The 20628-nt window shown below is 42.3% G+C and overlaps 1 protein-coding gene and 1 long non-coding RNA gene across 5 annotated transcripts in view; one reads left to right on the forward strand and one right to left on the reverse strand.

Annotated features, from left to right (window-relative positions):
* Positions 1–5607: 5607 nt before the first annotated feature.
* On the reverse strand, positions 5608–11902 carry slc14a2 (solute carrier family 14 member 2). Its single transcript, XM_076998021.1, has 10 exons — positions 11750–11902; positions 11587–11631; positions 11015–11201; positions 8466–8655; positions 8253–8381; positions 7721–7913; positions 7439–7586; positions 7054–7188; positions 6899–6948; positions 5608–6777 (listed from the first exon to the last, which is right to left on the reverse strand). Exons 1-10 carry the CDS (start codon positions 11771–11773, stop codon positions 6358–6360), a joined length of 1521 nt encoding a protein of 506 aa, XP_076854136.1. The 5' UTR covers positions 11774–11902; the 3' UTR covers positions 5608–6357.
* Positions 9137–20628, forward strand: part of LOC143509372 (uncharacterized) — a 29938-nt gene continuing 18446 nt past the window's right edge. For 3 of the 4 annotated variants that reach the window (XR_013129647.1, XR_013129645.1, XR_013129646.1), the window contains exons 1-3: positions 9137–9529; positions 11799–11910; positions 12900–13033. This is a non-coding gene — a long non-coding RNA (uncharacterized LOC143509372). Of the gene's footprint in view, positions 9530–11798; positions 11911–12899; positions 13034–19672; positions 19963–20628 lie in introns of those variants that run through there. The other variant, XR_013129648.1, reaches the window with a different exon arrangement.

Consider the following 20628-nt stretch of genomic DNA (forward strand, 5'->3'; position numbering starts at 1 on the left):
AAGTTTAAAGTAGAAAATTATTAAAAAAAAAAAAAAAAAAAAAAAACATTATTTCTACCTTGTCAATGTCTGGACTATATTTCTATTCATTTTGCAACTCATTTGATAAATAAAAGTATGAGATTTCAGGGCAAAACACAAAATTGTCTAGGTGACCCCAAACTTTTGAACGGTAGTGTAAAATTATGTGCACGTCTATGAATGTCACTTCCAGCATGACTCCAGCATGACTCTCCTTGTCAGTGTCACGTATGACCGTGCCCCCCTCCGTTAGCTGTCACTCCAAACTCCCTCGTGTCTGTGTTTCGTACCTGTTTACCCCGCCCCGCTCGTTCGTCTCTGTGATTACCTTGTTTGTTACCACGCCCCGTGTTATTACCGTCACCTGCCCCTTGTTAGATTCCTTGTATTTAAGCCCCTGAGTCTCCCTTGTCCTTTGTCTGGTATTTTGTTTGATTCATGTGGATGTTAACTGGTTCTATGTTCATTGCTATACCTGACCGTCTATTGTTCCCGTCTTTTGGTTTCCTGTTTGTTCTTGTGTTCCCTCGTGTTCAGTATGCCCGTGTACGCCTGTTTTAGTGACTGCCCTCCCGTTATGGACCCTGCCTGGCTTTCTGACGACGATTATGGTATTCCCTTCAATAAATCTCGCTCTTCTCAGCGATTGTGTCCGTCTCCTCGCTCCGTGGCGCGAGCCACGTTACATAATACCAGACCATACAAGGACACAGCGAGAGAGTGAGACTCTGGTAAGTTCAATCGCTGTAATGAGATGTTGGCTGGTTTAATTCGGTTCGACTCTCCGGTATTACAGCGTGAACGAACCAGAGACAGGAATTCCCCTTGCGCTGTGGGTACAGGGGAGTCTCGTCGCTGTAAAAACAAGGCGAGATCACTTTCGGTTTCTAGCTTTAGCGACGAGCTCCCTGATAAGCGCTACGTGTCTGCCCGACTCGACACACGCTACAGGGAGGAGCAGCCTGTAGCGCGAGATTCGGGTAGACGGAATGAATGTGCAGACGAGCGTTGGCTTGGCTCTCGGTTGGCTTTCAAAAGCCATTGTGAACTCCCGATACCTCCGACGAGGTGGAGTCACAATGAAAGCCACCGAGAGGCAGTTGTGTCTGTATGTTCTTCCAGGCGCAGACCAGACCGGGGAAGGAGGAAGACCACGCCCCCGGTTCAGAGCCCCGCCGCCACAGCGCATGACATCGTCGTCCTCCCGGAAGCCGCTACCCGAAGGCCCCCCAAGAATTTTTTGGGGGGGAGTACTAGCCACTCAACCCAGGAGTGGCCGGCTCGGACCCCCGGTGACGTCAGTATGGCGGTCACGCCCCCCGAGGACGTCAGTAAGGCGGTCACGCCCCCCGAGGACGTCAGTAAGGCGGTCACGCCCCCCCGAGGACGTCAGTGCGGCGACTCCGCCCCCCGAGGACGTCAGTGCGGCGACTCCACCCCCCGAGGACGTCAGGTCCGGGCCTGTTCCTGTCCCCGCTGCCCGCCTGCCGGCTCCTGTCCCCGCTGCCCGCCTGCCGGCTCCTGTCCCCGCTGCCCGCCTGCCGGCTCCTGTCCCCGCTGCACGCCAGCGGACCCCGCCTGTTCCCGCTGCACGCCAGCGGACCCCGCCTGTTCCCGCTGCACGCCAGCGGACCCCGCCTGTTCCCGCTGCACGCCAGCGGACCCCGCCTGTTGCCCTTGGGACTGTGCTGCCCCCTGTTGGGCATGGACTTTGTGTTCCCCCTGCTCCGCCATGTACCTCCTATGTTCCGTTGCCCGTGTTCCCCTTGCTCCCTGGTCCCGTCCCTGGTTTTGTTTTGGTCCCTGTCCCCGTGGTTGTGTCTGTTCGTGTCCATGTTCCTGTTCCTGTGTCTGTTTCCTGTGGTGTCGTCTCTGTCCCTGTCCCCATGTCTGTTCCCCAAGTTGTCACCCACCTTGTGCCAGTGCCTGTCTCCGTTGTTCATGGTGTCTTTGCCTCTGTGTTTGCCTCCGCCCTGTCCCCTGGCCCCGCTCCCGTGTCTGTTCCCGGTCCTGTCTCGTCTGGCCCTGCCCCTATTCCTCGCCCTGGCCCTGTCGGGTCTCGTTGTGTCCCCTGTCCTGCCCAGTCCCTACCCGGCTCCTGGCCAGTCTCTGCTCCCCTGTCTCCAGTCCCTGCCATGCCCCTGGTCCCTTGTCCTGTGTCCCGTGGTCCCCTGCCCTGTCTGCCCTTGCGTGCCCCGGAGTGGCACGCCTTGAGGGGGAGTACTGTCACGTATGACCGTGCCCCCCTCCGTTAGCTGTCACTCCAAACTCCCTCGTGTCTGTGTTTCGTACCTGTTTACCCCGCCCCGCTCGTTCGTCTCTGTGATTACCTTGTTTGTTACCACGCCCCGTGTTATTACCGTCACCTGCCCCTCGTTAGATTCCTTGTATTTAAGCCCCTGAGTCTCCCTTGTCCTTTGTCTGGTATTTTGTTTGATTCATGTGGATGTTAGCTGGTTCTATGTTCATTGCTATACCTGACCGTTTATTGTTCCCGTCTTTTGGTTTCCTGTTTGTTCTTGTGTTCCCTCGTGTTCAGTATGCCCGTGTACGCCTGTTTTAGTGACTGCCCTCCCGTTATGGACCCTGCCTGGCTTTCTGACGACGATTATGGTATTCCCTTCAATAAATCTCGCTCTTCTCAGCGATTGTGTCCGTCTCCTCGCTCCGTGGCGCGAGCCACGTTACAGTCAGTAAGAAAGAGTCCCTACATTGCTATATGTCTGGCATAAATTAGGCATAAAGGTACACTGAACCTATCCCCAGCAAGCCAGAAGTAATACCTGTTCCTTGTGATTCCTTACCTCAACCCAAGATCTGGCCATGTCCCTTGAAAACTCACATATTATGCTGCCTGAAAATCAAGGCATGGTGCTGAGCAACCAGCATGGTTTGGCTAAGCTGCTGATATGATCCACACATGCAGGGGCCTCTTGCATAACGCCAAAAACTGTACAGTGGACAGGACCAAAGAAGGTGAAAGGTTAAAAGACTAGCTGCAGTACAAGCTTTAATTCTTCCCATTTCCATGAAATTGAATAACTTTAAAATGAAATTGTAAAAAAATCTAATAACTTTTTTTGCCAGTTGTGTTCTGTCACATCTATAAGCTTCTGCCACGTTAATATCATGCCAATATTTTTCCTTACAACGAGTTTTCTAGTTATTTTGTGATTTTGAAGGGTTGTGGTGATGAGGTAATTGACAGTGATTGGCTATGTTGATTGACAGCTAAGACCGACTGTCAAACGTGAACACGTAGCTGACTCAACAGCAACTATAGAGATAGAGCAAATCGTGTCATCGTAGAGAAAAATATGTGCTTTGAAGGGTAAAGCAAAGTTTTCAATAGCAAGTGATTGGGGAGATTGAAAGGCACGGTGCCTTGAAACATATACCAGCCTGTTTGTAGACCCATTCTGAGTCTCTAAACAAAGATGTTTTGCAATGGAAGTAGAGATTTCTGCCATGTATGCTAGGGTGACCAAACGTCCGTATTTCCCGGGACATGTCCGTATTTCACGTCCTGTCCCGGGCGTCCCGGGATATTTTTTAAAACTGTGGAAATGTCCTGGTTTTTAAATTACGTTAATCGGGCCATTAATTCTACAGGCACTAGGACCCTGAGCACGGCGCTGTATGACACGAATCCCTGAGCCTCATCAGTTGAGCCTCATCATACTCAACTGGCGGAGAACCAACAACTTGTTCCCCCCCCCCCCCCCCCCCCCCCGCTCGACAACTTACGTTCGCCCCCCCCCCGGTGTCCTGGTTTTCCCAAACAAAAATATGGTCACCCTAATGTATGCACATTTTTGATCTCTTCAGTTAATAAGATGTCAAGATGATGTATGTCAAACAATATTCTTCTGTTATCCTTACAGACTGATTATGCATGTATACGGGCCTTTAGATGTTATAGGGGCCTTCAAAATCTGGAATCTATGCTATAGTCACTGTACTGGCTATGGTGGTTATCTTTGACATTGAAGCTGTCTGTCAATCCACCGGAAACCATATCCACATAACAGAACTGCCAACAGTCGACAGAGAAAAAAAAATTAAAAACACTCCTTTTAATGTCATTTACGGGGAAATGGAAGCTAACTCGAATATGTAGCTGACATTCTTTCCAGAAATATTTTTCACAGATTAAAAAACAAGAGGGCCTTTAATCATGTTATAATGGTCAGTCTGTAGCATGTGTTCTCAATAATTTCTAGTTATTGCTCTGGCACACCAGTGAACAACTTATTTGGAGAGCCTGACTATTTTGATCATGTTGTGTAGCTAGCAATCTCTAAACTGGATGCAGTCAGTAGCTAACTGTCTAAAACTGCCAGATCTGTTTCGGCTGTTGGTCCATGTAAAAAAGAGAGAGTTTACCTGAGACTTACCTGATTTTGTTTCAGAATACCAGGGCCACAACTGATACACAGTAGGCTCGGAGTTAGCTTTAGTGCTAGTTAACTTTAATAAGTCAAGTCAAATTTATTTATATAGCACTTTTTACAATGTCACAAAGCAGCTTTACAATTGTATGGGTCCAGATTCCTAATGAGCAAGCCAAAGGTGAGAAACTCCCTATGATGGTGGAGTCGGGGATTAGGAAGAAACCTCGAGAGGACCAAAACTCAAAAGGGAACCCATCATCCATTGGGCGGAACTTTAGTCCCTTAGGTGCAGATGGTGAGCCTCAGGTAGGAGTTAGCATCAGCACGTCCTCTATAATAACTATATTAGCATCTAATATAACCATTATTATAATATAACCATTATTCCTGTTCTGTTTTAGTCTGAATCAATGTCGTACAAATTTACTAAGTTATATTTTCAGGTCATGACATGCTGAGTATTACAATAACACAGAACAATGAGAATACATTACATATTACACAAAAAATGTTAATATAATTGTATGTTTAGTGTATGTAATCTGTGTGTGTGTGTTTTATAAAATAGAAATTGCAGTTACATTTTAAGCATGATAACTTGTTGTTGAAAATGTGTCACAGTTAGCCCCGCCCCCACCTATCACTCACATCAGGGTTTTGTTCTCCATGTGTCCTTGTTTTGGTTTCCCACGTGTTTCTCTGGCCACGCCCATGACATTTGTAAGTCTGGGTAACCTGTGAGTTATTTCCAGTTTGTGTTGTTTTTATTCTGCCTATTTTTCCTTTTGTTTGCTACTATGGATATTTGTGTTGGCTTACAAAATGGTGGCTTAGTCCACTTAGTCTGTGGATAAAATGTTTAGTTCCTGCAAACATCCCGTTAACGTAACTAAATCAAAATTGTTAAAAAGTACTTTGGTAGCTAGTTAGCAAGCTAACCTAAAGCAAACTAGTTTGTCTATTGCGTTGAGTATTACCGGTAACATATTGTTCATGGCACATTAAATGAAATTATATGTATGTTATCATGTAATTAATAAATTAAATTAAATATCTAGCTAGGTTAGGGGTTAGGTTTATTCTAGAAGATTTGTGCTGATCTGAAGTGTAGTGAAGAGGGTTGTGTTTCGTCCATACATGGGACACATGCGTTGCGCTGTACATTTAACGGGACAATGAACAGATGTTTGAGTTGAGCACTTGTGCAAGTTTAATATAAAATATTTAGCTCAGAAGTAAAATCTTGTGCATGTTCCTTTGGGTTACATAACTTGAATAACTGAGAATTTTTGCATTGAAATAAAAATGTATTTCACATATATATATCACATATAAAATGTCCAAAATTGACATAAAAATACTAATGATGATAACTTCAAACAGGCAATAACCTGAACCACAGGCTTCATTAAAAGTTATTTTGTGCACATTTACCAATGTATAATTTGGTTGGACGTATGTACAATAACTACACAATAAAGTTCTGTGTACAATCACTGTTAGGATATAAGTAAACAGCTTAAATGACTGAAAACAAATAACCGTAAATCTGTAAACAAAAATAGTACTGAAAGGTCAGGTAATGTGTAAAGTTCCATAGCACTTTCGTTTTGCGATACAGCAATAAATACATCTTGCAGTAAAGCTAGCTCTGCAGTACCAACAGAGCTGGAAATAAAGCAAGCTCTGCAGTCCCAACAGAGCTGGATTAAAGCTAGCTCTGCAGTCCCAACAGAGCTGGATTAAAGCTAGCTCTGCAGTCCCAACAGAGCTGGATTAAAGCTAGCTCTGCAGTCCCAACAGAGCTGGATTAAAGCTAGCTCTGCAGTCCCAACAGAACTGGATTTAAGCTAGCTCTGCAGTCTGAGGTGGATTATGTCTGCTGAAGCCCAGTAGTGCATAGGATGATTTGTGCAGCATCCCAGTGTGGGACAGTGTTGATTCAGACGTCAGCATAGCCATCTGTGGTTCCAGTATCAGGTGTGGATTCTGGAATGGTCGGTCCATTGCCAGTCTCTGTGTTTGCTGTCTCCATGCTGACCTCCACTTGTTTCTGCTCTGGCTTCTCTGGACCCTCTATTGAAATCTTGACCTCTTCTGCAGTCATTGTGTTGATCATCAGCTGTTTCTCTTTGCCCTCCATTGCAATCTTTAACTCTTCTGCTATCTTTTCCAGTTCTTGGATCTTTTTCCACTTCTCAGTTCTCTCCTCCTTTTTCATCTTCCAGAAATAGATGAGGTTCTTCTCAGGGTATGCCACCTTGGCGAGCGGCAGCTTGTAAATGGTCTTCGTCTCCGTGGTGATCAGAAGGAAGGTAAGGGCAGACAGGCAGAAGGGCCACGTGCATGCTGGGAGCCCAAACTGAGGAGGAGAGTTTAAGACCACTGAATATACAAACAAACCTGGCATGCAACACGTCAACATCAGCCTGACCAATTAAGAGCTTCAACCACATCACTCTTATGAATAATGCAATACTCACAGTGGCCATCACATTGGAAAGAGCACTGCCAAGGTAGGCACAGAAAAACGCTAGAAGGTAATGAGAAAGGAAATGAAGGTCGTTAGCCTGCAGCTCATGTGATTCTTACATAACGAGAATGAATTAGCAGTGAGGAGGGAGGAAATGGTCCATACCACAGGCTACAGACAGGAGATGGGTCTGCCACGTGAGAGCGTAGAACATTCCACCAATGGCAATGCAAGCCAGAACGCAGTTATATCCCCACAGTCCGGAGTAGATGTTGTCGAATGGTGCAGCTAGGGCAAGACCTGGAGCAGTGGTTTATGGAAGGTTATTTCACCGTGTAGATCTTGGAAGACTTTTTAAAAAGTTATGTCCAACATCCTTATAAATAAATGTGCTCTACACTTTGATTTAGGTTATAGCACAGGTGTCATACACCCTCTGTTCTTTTAGGTTTTTGATTTTTTGATCCAGCTCATTAAAAGCTTGAAAATTAGATGCTGAGCTTTGTCTGCTTGGACCAGAGCACATGGGGCATGGTTAAGTCGGACTTACCTGATACCATACCAACTGCTGAGCCAATAACTGCATGCGCACAAGTTATTGGTGAAGAAATGAACAGAGCAATAATGAATATGATTCCTGTCCAAGGATTGTCACAGCCATAGACCTGCCCGATACCCACGGGAATGGAGCGGAAAAGCTGAGAACCATAAAAAAAGAAAGATGAACTTTGATTGATGAACTTAACTGTACATATAAAATCTGACACAACTCTTCAAACTGATCTAGAATGACCTTAAATGACCAGTGCCAACCATCCAGCAAGGCCCTTACCAGATTGTAGTTTAGCCCAGACCATGAGACATTGGGGAAAGTGCTGGCAGGCTCAATCAGCACCTGGGGGAAATACACGTTGTAGTGGCCTGTGGCCACCATGTGCAAACACACCAAGATGTTGAAAGGCAGCGTGAACACTGGCAGATCCCACCGACTGTTGATGGACGCTAGGGCACTGGAGACAACTGGGCTGCAGGACACAACATATTCAGTTATTTACAACAGACTTTTATAGCTTCCCTGCTCAAGCCAAATGTATCTAACAGATGTTGATGTCACTTATCCAGTTTTTTAATCTTTTATTTATATAGTGTAGAGCTACTCAGGTTTCAAAGGGAGAGTCTAGTTATTCTAGTTATATCTAGTTATTTTCTATTTAAGGGACATAAGTGGACAACAAACTATCTTAGACTAGCTATTGAGACAATTGGCAATCCTTCAGAGTCTTTGAGCAAGATTCCTAACACTACACTTGCCTACCTATGTAACATGATGTCATTAAATGTAATGGAAACATCACAAAACTCACCACGCCATCGACATGAAGATGTTGGGAAAGAGAAGCCACCAGTACCAGTCGCCCGCGTTGGAGAAGACCGCCATGAGCAGGCCCACTAGGATCCCATTATATCCATACAAACCTGCTGCGATTGCACCTCTGCGGAAATATCGGAGAGTTTTACCACACTGGTGAAGCAACAGCTCCCAAGGTCCGACGCTGCATTAGCAGGGCTGGAAGTACCTGTTTTGTTTCAGAATCATTGCTGAGATGGTGGCAGACAAGGTGCCTACGAAGCCGTTCAGAGCCCACCATCTGTTCTGGAGGATCAGTCCAGCAAAGATGATTATCCCACTCAGAGGGTTGTTCACAAACATCACCTGTGCTGCTCCCCTCAAAACCCAGTCCACAATCTGAATCAAGATGAACTGACCTACAGAAGAGGTTTTAGAAAGGTACTTTTTAGAAAAGTGAAATTAGAGATAATTGCAAATTATTTATGTTTTACTGTACTTTTTAACCTGTCCATTCTGTAGTGCATTGTTACTTGTTGGTTTTAACTTGCGATTCCAAATGAAGAGTTTAAACGGTGCTGTCGTTCATCATTTTATCAAAGTAAGTCATACGCCAGATATTGTAAACGTGTTTAAGTATGCAATCAATGAAACGTACAATGAGGTTCAGGTAAATTTTTTATCAAAATGAATGCATGTAGAGGAAGTCTTACTGTGAATAGATATTTTCATTGTGATAGAAGAGTGAATCATTAAAAACTACACCCAGTTATTGATTGTCTATCGTCTTAGATGTAAGGCTTATCTTGCAGGCTTACAATGTATGAGCACATAGGACTAGTCTTTCATTTAGTGTAAAGCTGTAATGCCAGTGTTTTATTAAGTTTGGAGTGACTTTGTACCCCACATGTATTTTTCATCATTGCTGCTGTAACACAAACATGTATTTGAATGTTTGTGTCACATCAGCAATGTAATGTCCCTTTCATGATCCTGATGCAATGCACAGATAATATAGAACAATGTGAACACAATTGTGTGAACACAATGCGATTTTTAAACCATATGCATGTTTATGGGTGTTTTTGTATCTGTGCCTGTATTGTTTTGGACCTGGGTGTGCATCCTACTACAAACAATTGGTGATCCCAGGAGGGGAAGTGATGTCAGAAGTAAACTTTTTCTACACAGCCCTGGGACGCTGAAAACTGCTACCTCGCCATTAGAGCAAAAACTTAGAGATCAAACGTTTGGGACCACACCAGCCAGAGGATTTCTCCATGTTTCAGTCTGGTAAGGACAAAAGGCCCACAAAAAGAGGGAAACATGGCTGACTGTTAGTGTAGCTGTAAAATTACTTTTCTCCTCTCCTTGTCTGCTCTTTGGTGGAGACACAAAAGATGTCCAGGATTTGAAACGACTTTTGACTAGCCAAACAGGAAAGCAAGTGGTTCGCAAAAAAAAGGAAAAGGCTGTTAGACCAGGCCTGCTCAGAAGGGCTGCTCAGAAGGGCTTGAACCTCAGCTCAAACCTACATGCGTCTGAGCTCCACAACCAGCAGACAGAAGACACCATGTATGTTCTTGGTAGAGTGCGTTTTTGTTCGAATTCGTTGAGCGAGCAGATTTGTGCGTAGTTTCACCAACGAGTCGGATACTTTTATTTTGCTTTCTGTGCCAAAGACGCCAGTGGAGGTTCTTGACCCCCCATACTCAAATAGCGGCCCGCGGGCTATCTATTTCTGGCCCGCGAGCTGTTTTGAAAAGTGGTTTTTTTTTTAGGAATCTTTTTTCTCAATCGCGCTATCCGCTCTTATTTTGAAATCGCGCACCGCCCAAATGCGTTCGCCAACTGGGGTAGCCAGACTGGGACCAGTAGCAGGGTTGCCAACTCTCACGCATTGAGCGTGAGACACATGCATTTGACGGTCTTCACACGCTCACACGCCACACATCCGATTTCTCACGCTGAAAAAAATATCTAGTTTATTTACCTCTAATCCATATCTGTGATTCAATGAGTTACTAGTTCGCTCTGGCGCCAACCACTGGCGATCAATCGATCGCGATATAACACTTAATTTGTATCCATTTTACACCCCGCCCGGTAACAATTTACGTTCGCCACCCCCTCCAGGTTCCAATCTCACACCCAAGTGATCTTGAATAATTGGCAACCCTGCAGTAGGTCTGCTAAAGTGGTTGATAACTTTACTTACCTTATAGTGCCATCATTTCATAAGCAAAATAACATTTATATATTAACCAACAGTTTATACCGTTTTCGGTTATAAAAAGATTACTAATTATCATAATTTGGTGCTTTTACTTTTGTGTTATTTGCTTTACAATATTATCAACTATCAGGTATAATAATGAATCAGTTATCACTATTATTATCCTTGCAAACAGATCGTGCATGAATTGTAAATCCCCCCTTTGTGTAAATCGCCTTCTTACAATTGCGGGTTCCGAGTCGAATACTTTGAGGAGGACTGAAGTGTCTGCATGCACAGCAATACGAAATTAGGAACTTTTTTGAATATTCAAGCCAAAGATGGATATTGTACTATCTCGCCATAAGTGAATTCTCTGACTCTAACGGACTGTCCGCATGAGTGTCTTTATTATTATTTTTTAAAGTGCGATATATCACAATATTTTTGGAAAGAGATCACACATCACTATGGAAAAAAAGTGTCACACTTTTTTGTAAACATGTAACATGTAAACAAACTAAAGTGTTATGACTCCTTAACGTGTGTGATGTTTAACCTACCTTTCATCCACTCCGCAAAAGGAGCCATATCTCCGCAGAAATACAGCGCAAATCGTGTGAGCGCGCCTTTAATTTTTTTAGACGTGGATGGAATAGAACTCTGGTGTCCATTCTGCTCGGTGGGCGTCTGCTGCTTATTCTGAACGGACACCGGTTGAACTGTGTTAGCCATCAGCGGTTGCAGCTCCTACCAAAGACATCAGAATAAGACTTATATGAATAAGTTTTAATAAGAATAAGAATATGTTTTAACAGCTTTGATACGTGAAGAAAGACACCCCCCCCCTTTTACGTTTCTTTACCTTGTCAAGTTTGTAATTGCTTCACAATGTGTTGCTTTAAAATATATTATTTTTGTATGCAATTCATTGTTTTTTTTTGGGGTGGGGGGTGGGGGGTCACAAATTCGTTATGTTGACTGTCTTACCAAACAGCAGCAACAGTTGCGTCCATCAGCTGAACGAGGCTAACCCATACACAACATTTTTGTAACTAGCATATACCACCATTTACCAGGAATGTAGGTAAAGCGAGTAATAAACCCATAACATTTACAGTTAACGTTGCCTTACCTTAGACTGTTCGAAATTGGATGTTCTGACGAAAGTTGGATTGAGCTGTTGTAGAATTTAGACACACTTGGTAAATCACGTATATATTAATTATATAGTGATATTATAAACAAAGCATGCAAAAATTAATTCTTGGAAATAATTAATAAACCTGAGCAGTCACCTCTAAAAACTGTGTTTCAGGCATAAATAATATCAGTTTGTTTCTCCAGGGCGCCCTGTGAGCATCAACAGTGGTTGGTGCTAACAAGATCAAAATTTGAGCCAAGATCTTATATTACTGGAAGGAAGGCTCCTCCCCCTCACATCATCAAACTGATGAGAGTAAGAGATGGAATACCAAGACCTAAATATTCTCTCTCTCTCTCTCTCTCTCTCTCACCCATGCTCAAGACAAGATATTTTTATTGGCATGACTGCACAAAGTGTAATATTGCATCTAACAAGCTATTAAAACTTAAACACACTATTATAAATAACATGCAGTACACATAATAACATATAACATATAATAACATGACATGCTTGTGTTTGGTGATGCTCTAGTTTCAAGAAGTGAGAATGAGGAAATAAGTTATCACTGAAGTCCCCAAGTCCATTACATGTAGCTACATATTTTGCAGGAAGGGTTGTTGCTCTTTCTCTCTGTCTCTCTCTCCCTCTGCCTGTCTGTCTCTCTCTGCCTCTCAACTCTCCTATGTGAAACATTTATGTATGTGTTTTCTGCTTTATCCTGTTTCATGGTCTGTTCATAGTCAGTCTTGTCATTGCATAGAGTACATTTACAGATCTAAAATTATTACTTGTTAATGCAGTATTATTGCATAAATGTAGGTGTGTCTCATATTTTATACCTGGACAGGAATATTGTTGTGAGGAAATTATAGTCTGATTTTGTGGTATAAGAACTTTAGAAGAAAGCTTTTCAGGTTTGGAAGTTCTCACCTGAATGTTTTAGAAAACCAGTTTGAGGCTGTAAATGCCAGCAGGGAATTTAACATCATTTTTATCAGCACAAAGTGTACTGGTATACTTAAGGCATGTAAACAAATGAAATATTTAAATATGTCCAAATGTCAGGGCTCCCATTTCAAACATGCTCCAATATCAAAAAGGGCCGCTCATGTGGGGGTAGACGCAGTGAAGAACTCAAGCAGGTGAGTGGAGTTAGATGGTTAATACACCGAGTTAAAAGCATATAATCTGTTGTGGGTGATGTATTCAAATGTCTCATTTAAACGTCAAAAAACAAGCTTCACATCAGGCCCTCTGCTGGTCCAGCCTGACAGATCGCATCTCGATTTCGTTTCAAGGTTGCCATGGCAACAGGATGAGAAGAGAGGCCCAGGTGTGTATGTCCTCTTCTTCTATCTCCTCCTGAAGGATCTCCAGGTGGTTCCAGCCCAGTTCTTCCAGGCCTTTTGCTCTTGACGTGGAAATCTCTAAGGTGGGTACCTCAGAAGTAAAGTGACACATGCAAGTTGTGCCTGGTTGCCTTTTTCTCCAAGAAGCTGAATCATTATAATGATTTTGGCACCTAAAAGCTCTTTGCCATTATGCTGGCCCTCAAAGAGTGGGAACACAGACACTCTGCCCTTTCTGGTTGTATTCGAATAAAGAGACCGATAAATAATTATGTATGGTCATTACCATTGCTAAAGCAACAGATCTAATCATGGCTTAATCCTTTTGCTCTGTACTGTACGTTCTCAAATTCTTCGGAGGTCAGTAGATAACTCTAGACCCCCCCCCCTGCTTATCAGACAGCAGACGCACTATTCCATCATGTGTTCTGACATTTCAGCCTGTCTGACATGTCAAATTTAGGTAGCTATTATGTCAAATTGAGGTAGGTATTTCTTGTCAAATTGAGGTAGCTAGTTCATGTTAAACCCGAGGTAGCTGTTTCGTTTCTCAGCTCTAAAGGACATTTAGGTCCATGGCAGTACATGTCTTCTTCACATAAAGACAACAGATTCCAGGGATAATGTACACAAAGTGTCACCATGTAATCCAGTTTATAATCTTCACAATAGGCAAACAAGATTTAAACATCTGAATGAGTGATTCCTTTTTGATCTAAAATCTTGGCTTTGGTTCTTTGGCAATGTCTCATGAAGCGCATCAGGGAAAACAAATGTTTGCATTACAACGCAGCTTCCCATTGTGGAGGTCTCTCCAAATTCTACTTTTCTTCTGTGCTTTATTTAAATTTAAATAAGGTTGTGTCTGCCCCTAGTGGGGGAAACCCATAACTACATGGAGTGTATTACAGCTGAAACTGCTCTTTAAGCATTACTAAACATACACAAAGATCAGATGTTGTAGGTGGGATTCAACTGATCTCCTGTCTGTGAACTGGAGGGTTAGGGTTAAGGTGGGTCTCTCATAGATTCAGACATAATGATACGGATTATATGGTTTTATGGTGCTTTAATAATACTGATTCTGGAATCCATCATAATGACTATGATTATTTGACTTTGGATGGTTTTAAAATACAGAAATAAAAATAAATTAAGTATTTTATGGTTGATGTGGGATAGTTTAAGCTTAATGTTTAACCCAAAGAATTCTTCCTTTCTTTGTCAACATATTTGATATATGGATATTCATAGTCAAATAAAAGAATATAAAATTAAAAAGTGAATAGTACTTTGATAATAATGATCTATGGTCAGCCTCTGTGGCACTAATTATATAGTTTGCTAGCCAGAAAATCACTATACATCCAAATCTACAGTAGCTCTACAGTAGCTACTTAAATAATCATAACCGCTTAAAAGTAAGTTATTTATAGCAAGATGGTTAATTAAAGGACAGCAAATACTTTGCTGACGATTCCACGCCTTCTGTTGGGAAACGGCGATCCCTAGTGGTCAGGAGCGCTTCCTTCATGAGGACCTCCAATGCCGCATTTTCGAAAATGTTTTTCAGTTTGCATAATATGGAAGACGAACAACCTGGTTCTACTTTTCTTGTTTTCACCTGATTTGCACTAAATGTCGTTAAAATATGTGGAAGAGTCTGAATCCAAATAATTATCAACAACAATTCTCATATATAAATAATATGTCAATGCATTAGCTGAGATTTTGCATGTTGCTTTTGTGGGCAAGCTGATTGAAGGTGGTTGAAGATGACGCAAAATCGATCAAACATTAGCCAGTGAGCTTTCAACAGGTATTTAACAAACGTTCTTGACCTTTATATAATGCTACAAAATATAACATTTGGCCATCGGGTGCAGCATTTCTGAGGTTAATATGAAAACCATATTTCTTACATGATTTATCTTGGGGCCATGTAATTGGATTCAAATCCTGCCTCACAGAGACATCAGACTTTTCATTATTGCATGTGATGACATCAGTTGCATCTAAAATCAGTTTTCCGATTGTTTGTAACACATATTTTTCAAATGAAGCCCGTTACTCCATCGTCTTCAGAATCTAAATATTATTTGTCAAAAATGTTCAATTTTTTGTACATTATCGATGCAATGCTTCAAACATAGAGTGGGTCAGGGGTTTTAGGGACAATTACTTAAAACTTTATCTGATCATGGCCAAATTTAGCAAATATTTATAACATTGTATTCTAAAGATTTTCTAGATTCCCAAAGACGCACTAACTGCACTCTCGGTGTAAATGGATTTGGAGGTAATTTGCATCATTTTGTGAGGTTCCCTGTTTTTTTGGCCTGGCTAAGGCTCAGTCCTGGAGTGTCAACCTGTCACCAAACTTGAATGGTATGTACAAAAGTACATGCTGTGCATACAAGCACAACTTGATTCTATAGGCCTCTGGGGACTATTATAATCCTGAGTTTTGTGTCAGCTCGGAATAATCCGACTGCTGAATTGCTCTTTATAAAATGGAGAAAAACTATTGGGTTTTAAAATAGAACACTCCCACACTCTGGGTTTAGTCATTCTGACAACGGTTATATGTTGTCTGAGCTGGAACACGTATCCAGTTCAGTCCTCTTGTGCAGCAGAGAGTCACAGCAAGCAACCCACATGGGGCAGAAGTTGGTTTTTAATCTCAGTATATTCCAGATGCATCTCAAAGCAAGTTTCCCTAAACATGCTACATTTGAACCTATACGACGCATCCGAAGAATTGAGCCCTGAACACGAGTTTCAGGGCCTGAATGTTTTATGCCTGAAATGAGTCTTTCATTGACAAATTACCTCCAGGACAGTTTATATCTCATCCATCATTACCTCAACCACAAACACTACACACATCTGACAATCTGTCAAGTTATGAAACGGAGACATGCTTCTTATCTGAAACAATATAGGAAACCCAAAGCAAAACAAAACCTTTGTTTCTGAAACTTTTAACCAAATCACACTTCAGCGTTTCTCATGTCTGCATTTCGGTCCTGATCATGAATCCTGATCAGACTAAGGCACCATAACACTGACACTGGTAAATTGCAATATTTTGTTTGTTTGTTTCGAATAACGTGAAAATCCCTTTTCTGTGTGCTTTCAAAATGAGGCAGTTCTTTTGTGCCAAAGAGGGTTTCAGGAGAGGTGGGTTTTCTCATTTTTCACTGCATGTTATAATATGAGGCACCTTCCACTTCAGTGGAAATATAAAGGCCTCACCATCCTCTTCCTCAGCTCAGTCACCTGGACCTCTGCTATGGCATTATCTCTAGGAGCAACAACAACTCCACATACAGATATCAAGAGTACCGTTGCAGCATGTAATCAGACGTGCTCTTGCTTTAAGAAACAGCTTAACTTGGAACAAGGCAAAACTGACAATTCCAGTCAAACCACAGCTACAGAGAAATTAAATTTCTTTGATATATTTTACATACCATCGACAGTGAGTGTAATTATACATAATCTCATCCTGTCATTGGTGCCTACAGTGGGCTTTCACCCAGTGTTTTATACACAGTGCTATGTCATTCTTTAGTCCCTTTCATTAAACAGCTGCCAGTGCAGGAGTAACCACCAGGGCTGACGTTGCACCGGCCGGCCACCAGGTGTCAGTAGAGGCTCATCAGGAATGATTTACACGTCTTCGTCAGCTTGATTATGCAACCACTCACCTTTTTTTCAGTTTTTTTTAAACCTTTAAAAACATTTGGTGCGCGTTCTTGCACAGACCTTTTATGATTCACAGTATTTTAAGAAGTATAAAATGCATCAAATTATAATCATGCTCTACTGCTGTTAATGTTAATTGCTGTTGATTGCATATTTTGAGTCAACGTGTGCTCGCCACACAGGAGACTGAAAGCCTGTTCTCCTGTATGGCTGATGTTGTGCTAAATGCTTCCTGGACACTGCAGTCTCACTTCGGGGATTAATAAGTTCTTAACCAGCGAGTTCTGTCCAGCAAGCTCAGTCCAGCTAGCGCAGCTGGCTGCAGAGCCCAGAACCGTCTCCATCTGTGTTTCTCTGAATGCTGCCAAAGTCAATCCAACTTGATACGTCATGACTCCCAGTCATAGGAATGCAACTGCCTTTTTTTTCCTTTCAAGGACTTGATGACATATCCATATGGTAGAGTAGTTATATTAGCAATTATAGTAATACTCCATCTAGTGGGAAAACCCTCTCAGACAATGACAATGTGGTGTTTTGCTTGCCTCCTAATTCAGTGCCATTTCATACTTCTCGGTGTCTTTGCCAGGTCTTCTCATCTAATCACTTCAGCCTCCCAACTGGCTATTGGTATAAAACAGGTCATTTAAAGCAAACGTCTGCTAAAGTCTTTGAAATGAAAAAATTAAGCTGTACAATCCTTTAAGGGAGAATGAACCTAATATTCATGGGCCAAGCAGTTCCACTGAATTTTAAACCAGTTAGACAAAAAAAATAATAATAACCATGTTCTGCTTCACACGTTCTCTGGTCTGAAATTTAGCTGTGAGACACTCTTGTGAGAAGGCAGAAATAAATATTCATTCAGGAGATTTGCCAAATTTTTTGCATTCTGTCTTTTAAAGGCTGTAATTCCACTGTGAGTCTCATGTTGATGAGTCACCAAGACAAATCAAGACAGTCAAGAAGATTCAGAGTGAAGGGGAAACAGTTTTGAAAGCAGAGGGCGTAAACATTTTTTTTTACTATATCTTACAAAATTGCTTCACGCTGGGCTCTGCTAACACTTAAACAAATACCAAAACACTAGAAGTACTCTGTGAGTGTTTTGTTTTTCCTCTCACGTCTAAGGATAAGCCACTCATGCCGCATTTAGATGACGAGGGTATGGACCATCCGGCCCCTTTAACATCAACTCTGCAGGCCATTCTGACTACAGTTCACAGCTCCCAGAAGGCATAGCTGAGGTTATTCACACCTGGCAGTAGTGCCTGCGTGTGCTGGTCCGTTCGAGGGGCTGACCACAACACTTAGGCTCACGTCCGTGGCTGTCACGCCCCACGCTGCCTCGCGCGCACGTTGCATGAGGTCGTTAGTCAGCGTCGAGCCTGTCCAACAGGACACTTCACTGCACATCACTGTCCCACATTCCACGTCCAATAGGCTTGGCTATATATGGCCAACAAGCGTCCTCGCGCTGGAGCTCAGACAGCAGAAGTGGTTTCCAGATGTTGACACAGACAGACAGTAATTGGAGTTTCTGATAGCTTCCAGCCGCCATGGTACACAGCCAACACATTCTCAAAGACAGGGAATGTACTGCACCCATAACTCACCCAGAAAGGTTAATGATGATGATGATAATAATAATAATAATAATAATAATAATAATAATAATAATAATAATAATAATTATTATTATTATTATTATTATTATTACTATGTTGTTATTATTAGTATTATTATTGTTACATACTTGCTGTCCTGTAAGAAAATGAGAGAGAGACAGAGAGAGAGGTGATTGCAGTAATTGGTTGGTTTGGCCCAGGAAAGTTGACTAAGATGCAGTGTTAACCTTGAAAGTGGTTCTCTCCAAACTTCTGTAAAAGAGGCTTCCTTCACCCAGAGTTTATACTCTCAAGTTTCAATTTCAAAAACCCCTTCAGACTATTCTCACAGTGCTAGCTCTAACAATATATCCCATGTTGTTGCTAGAATCTATTCCCAGTGCTGTGTGTCAGAGCAATACTGTTAGGGGTCCTGCTGCAAACACATCTGTTGGTGTGTTATAGAGCAACTAGCTCAGACACGATGAAGTGTGTGGCAGTTGGCCATTCAATTAGGAACAAAACGCTTACTATGATAACAGAAGCTTGGTAACATGGTACAAAATACAGCCATTAGAGGATTCCAGATCTTCCGCTAGAGTTGAACATTGAATACACTTTATTGATCCCACGAGAGAACAATCAAAAGAAGAGTGGTCCCCGTGATCCAAAATGGTAAGGCTCAGGTTGGTGTAAGTAAGCCCTTATATTAGGTGAGCCTTTGCTTGTCTTTGAGTCTACTTCAAATGCAAATGGTCTATGGCTAACACCCACCGTTAGCATGCAGTGTGAATACATGGCAGATATGTAAAGATCTGAAGGCCTGGAAGCCAGTGGGATAACTACTGTTCTTCTAGGGCTCATTTGTGTCGGACTCTAATGCAGTCACGACCTGTGTAACTCATTGCTTATCTGCTGACCGGTATTGTCACTTCGTTATTGCGCGAGGGTCTTAAACCCATCCAGCTTTATCTCACAGCTGATTTGCCACTTTGGATCGATAGACAACAGTTTCTGATGATTTACTCTTCATGAAGTCATCAGGGCTTTTACGCCTTAGGAATGGGAGGTTGGAGCAAGATTTTGAAGATGATTACTGAAAAACATTTGGGAAGGAGCTTCATAAAGACTTAAAGAGTGTTGTAGCCAGGTTCTAATCTGGAGTGAATGAAAGCCGTATGTGAAACTATATACGACTCCAACTGAGATTTTTTTTTTTAACTCATCTGTGTACACACAAGCGTTGCCTTAGAAAAGCACAACACATTTCAATGTCTATCTGCAGCATGGCATCACATCTTTTTTTTACGTTGCTTTAGGATATTTTGAGAATGGGGCTTCATTACCAGCGCTGCACCTTTGATTAATCAAAGCTCAATCTGCTTTATATCCATTCGTTGACAGCCGAGTCCAGTTTGACGAGCAAGGACTTGAAACCTTTAGCGCTGACACAGACCAGATGTTGGCTGCATCCCCAGACTTTTGTCCGACTGAGACGGCGGCAAACGGCCAACGACCTGAGCTGCGTTCGTATGAAATTATATGTTTACAATAATGTGTTGTGGCTAAGGCACAGGGGTGCCGTTTCTCCAGGAGAGCGGGAACCCAAAGCAGCTGCACACGGTCACGACTAGTTTGGGTGCGGATGAAGAACCAGGGGGGAGCACAGAAGACCCTTTTCATTAACGCTTCCATTTTTGGACCTTTTTTTTTTTATATATATATTCCACATTATTGTGTGTATGTGCCTTTCTGGCCGAGGTCCTTAATGGTGCCAGAGTGCTTTCAAGAAAAAAGAGAAGCAAGATGAAGTACGCGTGGAAAAATTGAACAGTTATATAATGAATTTGCTCAGAAAGGTCTTGAATTCCAAGCAAAACAAGGAATAAAATTTGCTCTCCTTGAAGAGAATAATAGCATCTCAAGCAAGCCGTGGACAGAACAAGGAGCAAGGAGGTTTCAGCTCATTTAAGGTTTATTTTTTAAAGGTACTTAAGTGTACACTGCTAAGGAATGAAAATAAATGAATATAGTACTGATAACAACTTGAGAAAGAAACTGTAATAGAATAAAGAATAAATTCTTCAGTGGTCCATAATTTTTGGCAGGGATTCAACAGAGGGTGAAAAACGACTCCTTATAAAATTTCAAAGTTATTTTCCTGTCTTTCAAGAAAAAAGAGTTTTGTCACAAAGCTAAGGTGTATAGTACAACACAAATCCTCGCCTGTGTGGAATAAATGTTGAAACTGTGTGTTGTCTCCAAAACAAAGTCCACAAGTTGCGTTCCTTAAAGTCTGTAGTTAACAGTCAGGTTTAGGAAAAAGCACCGCTTCACATGAGCTAACCTCAGTTCACGTT

This window comes from Brachyhypopomus gauderio, chromosome 3 (assembly GCF_052324685.1).
Source record: "Brachyhypopomus gauderio isolate BG-103 chromosome 3, BGAUD_0.2, whole genome shotgun sequence".
Taxonomy (NCBI): domain Eukaryota; kingdom Metazoa; phylum Chordata; class Actinopteri; order Gymnotiformes; family Hypopomidae; genus Brachyhypopomus; species Brachyhypopomus gauderio.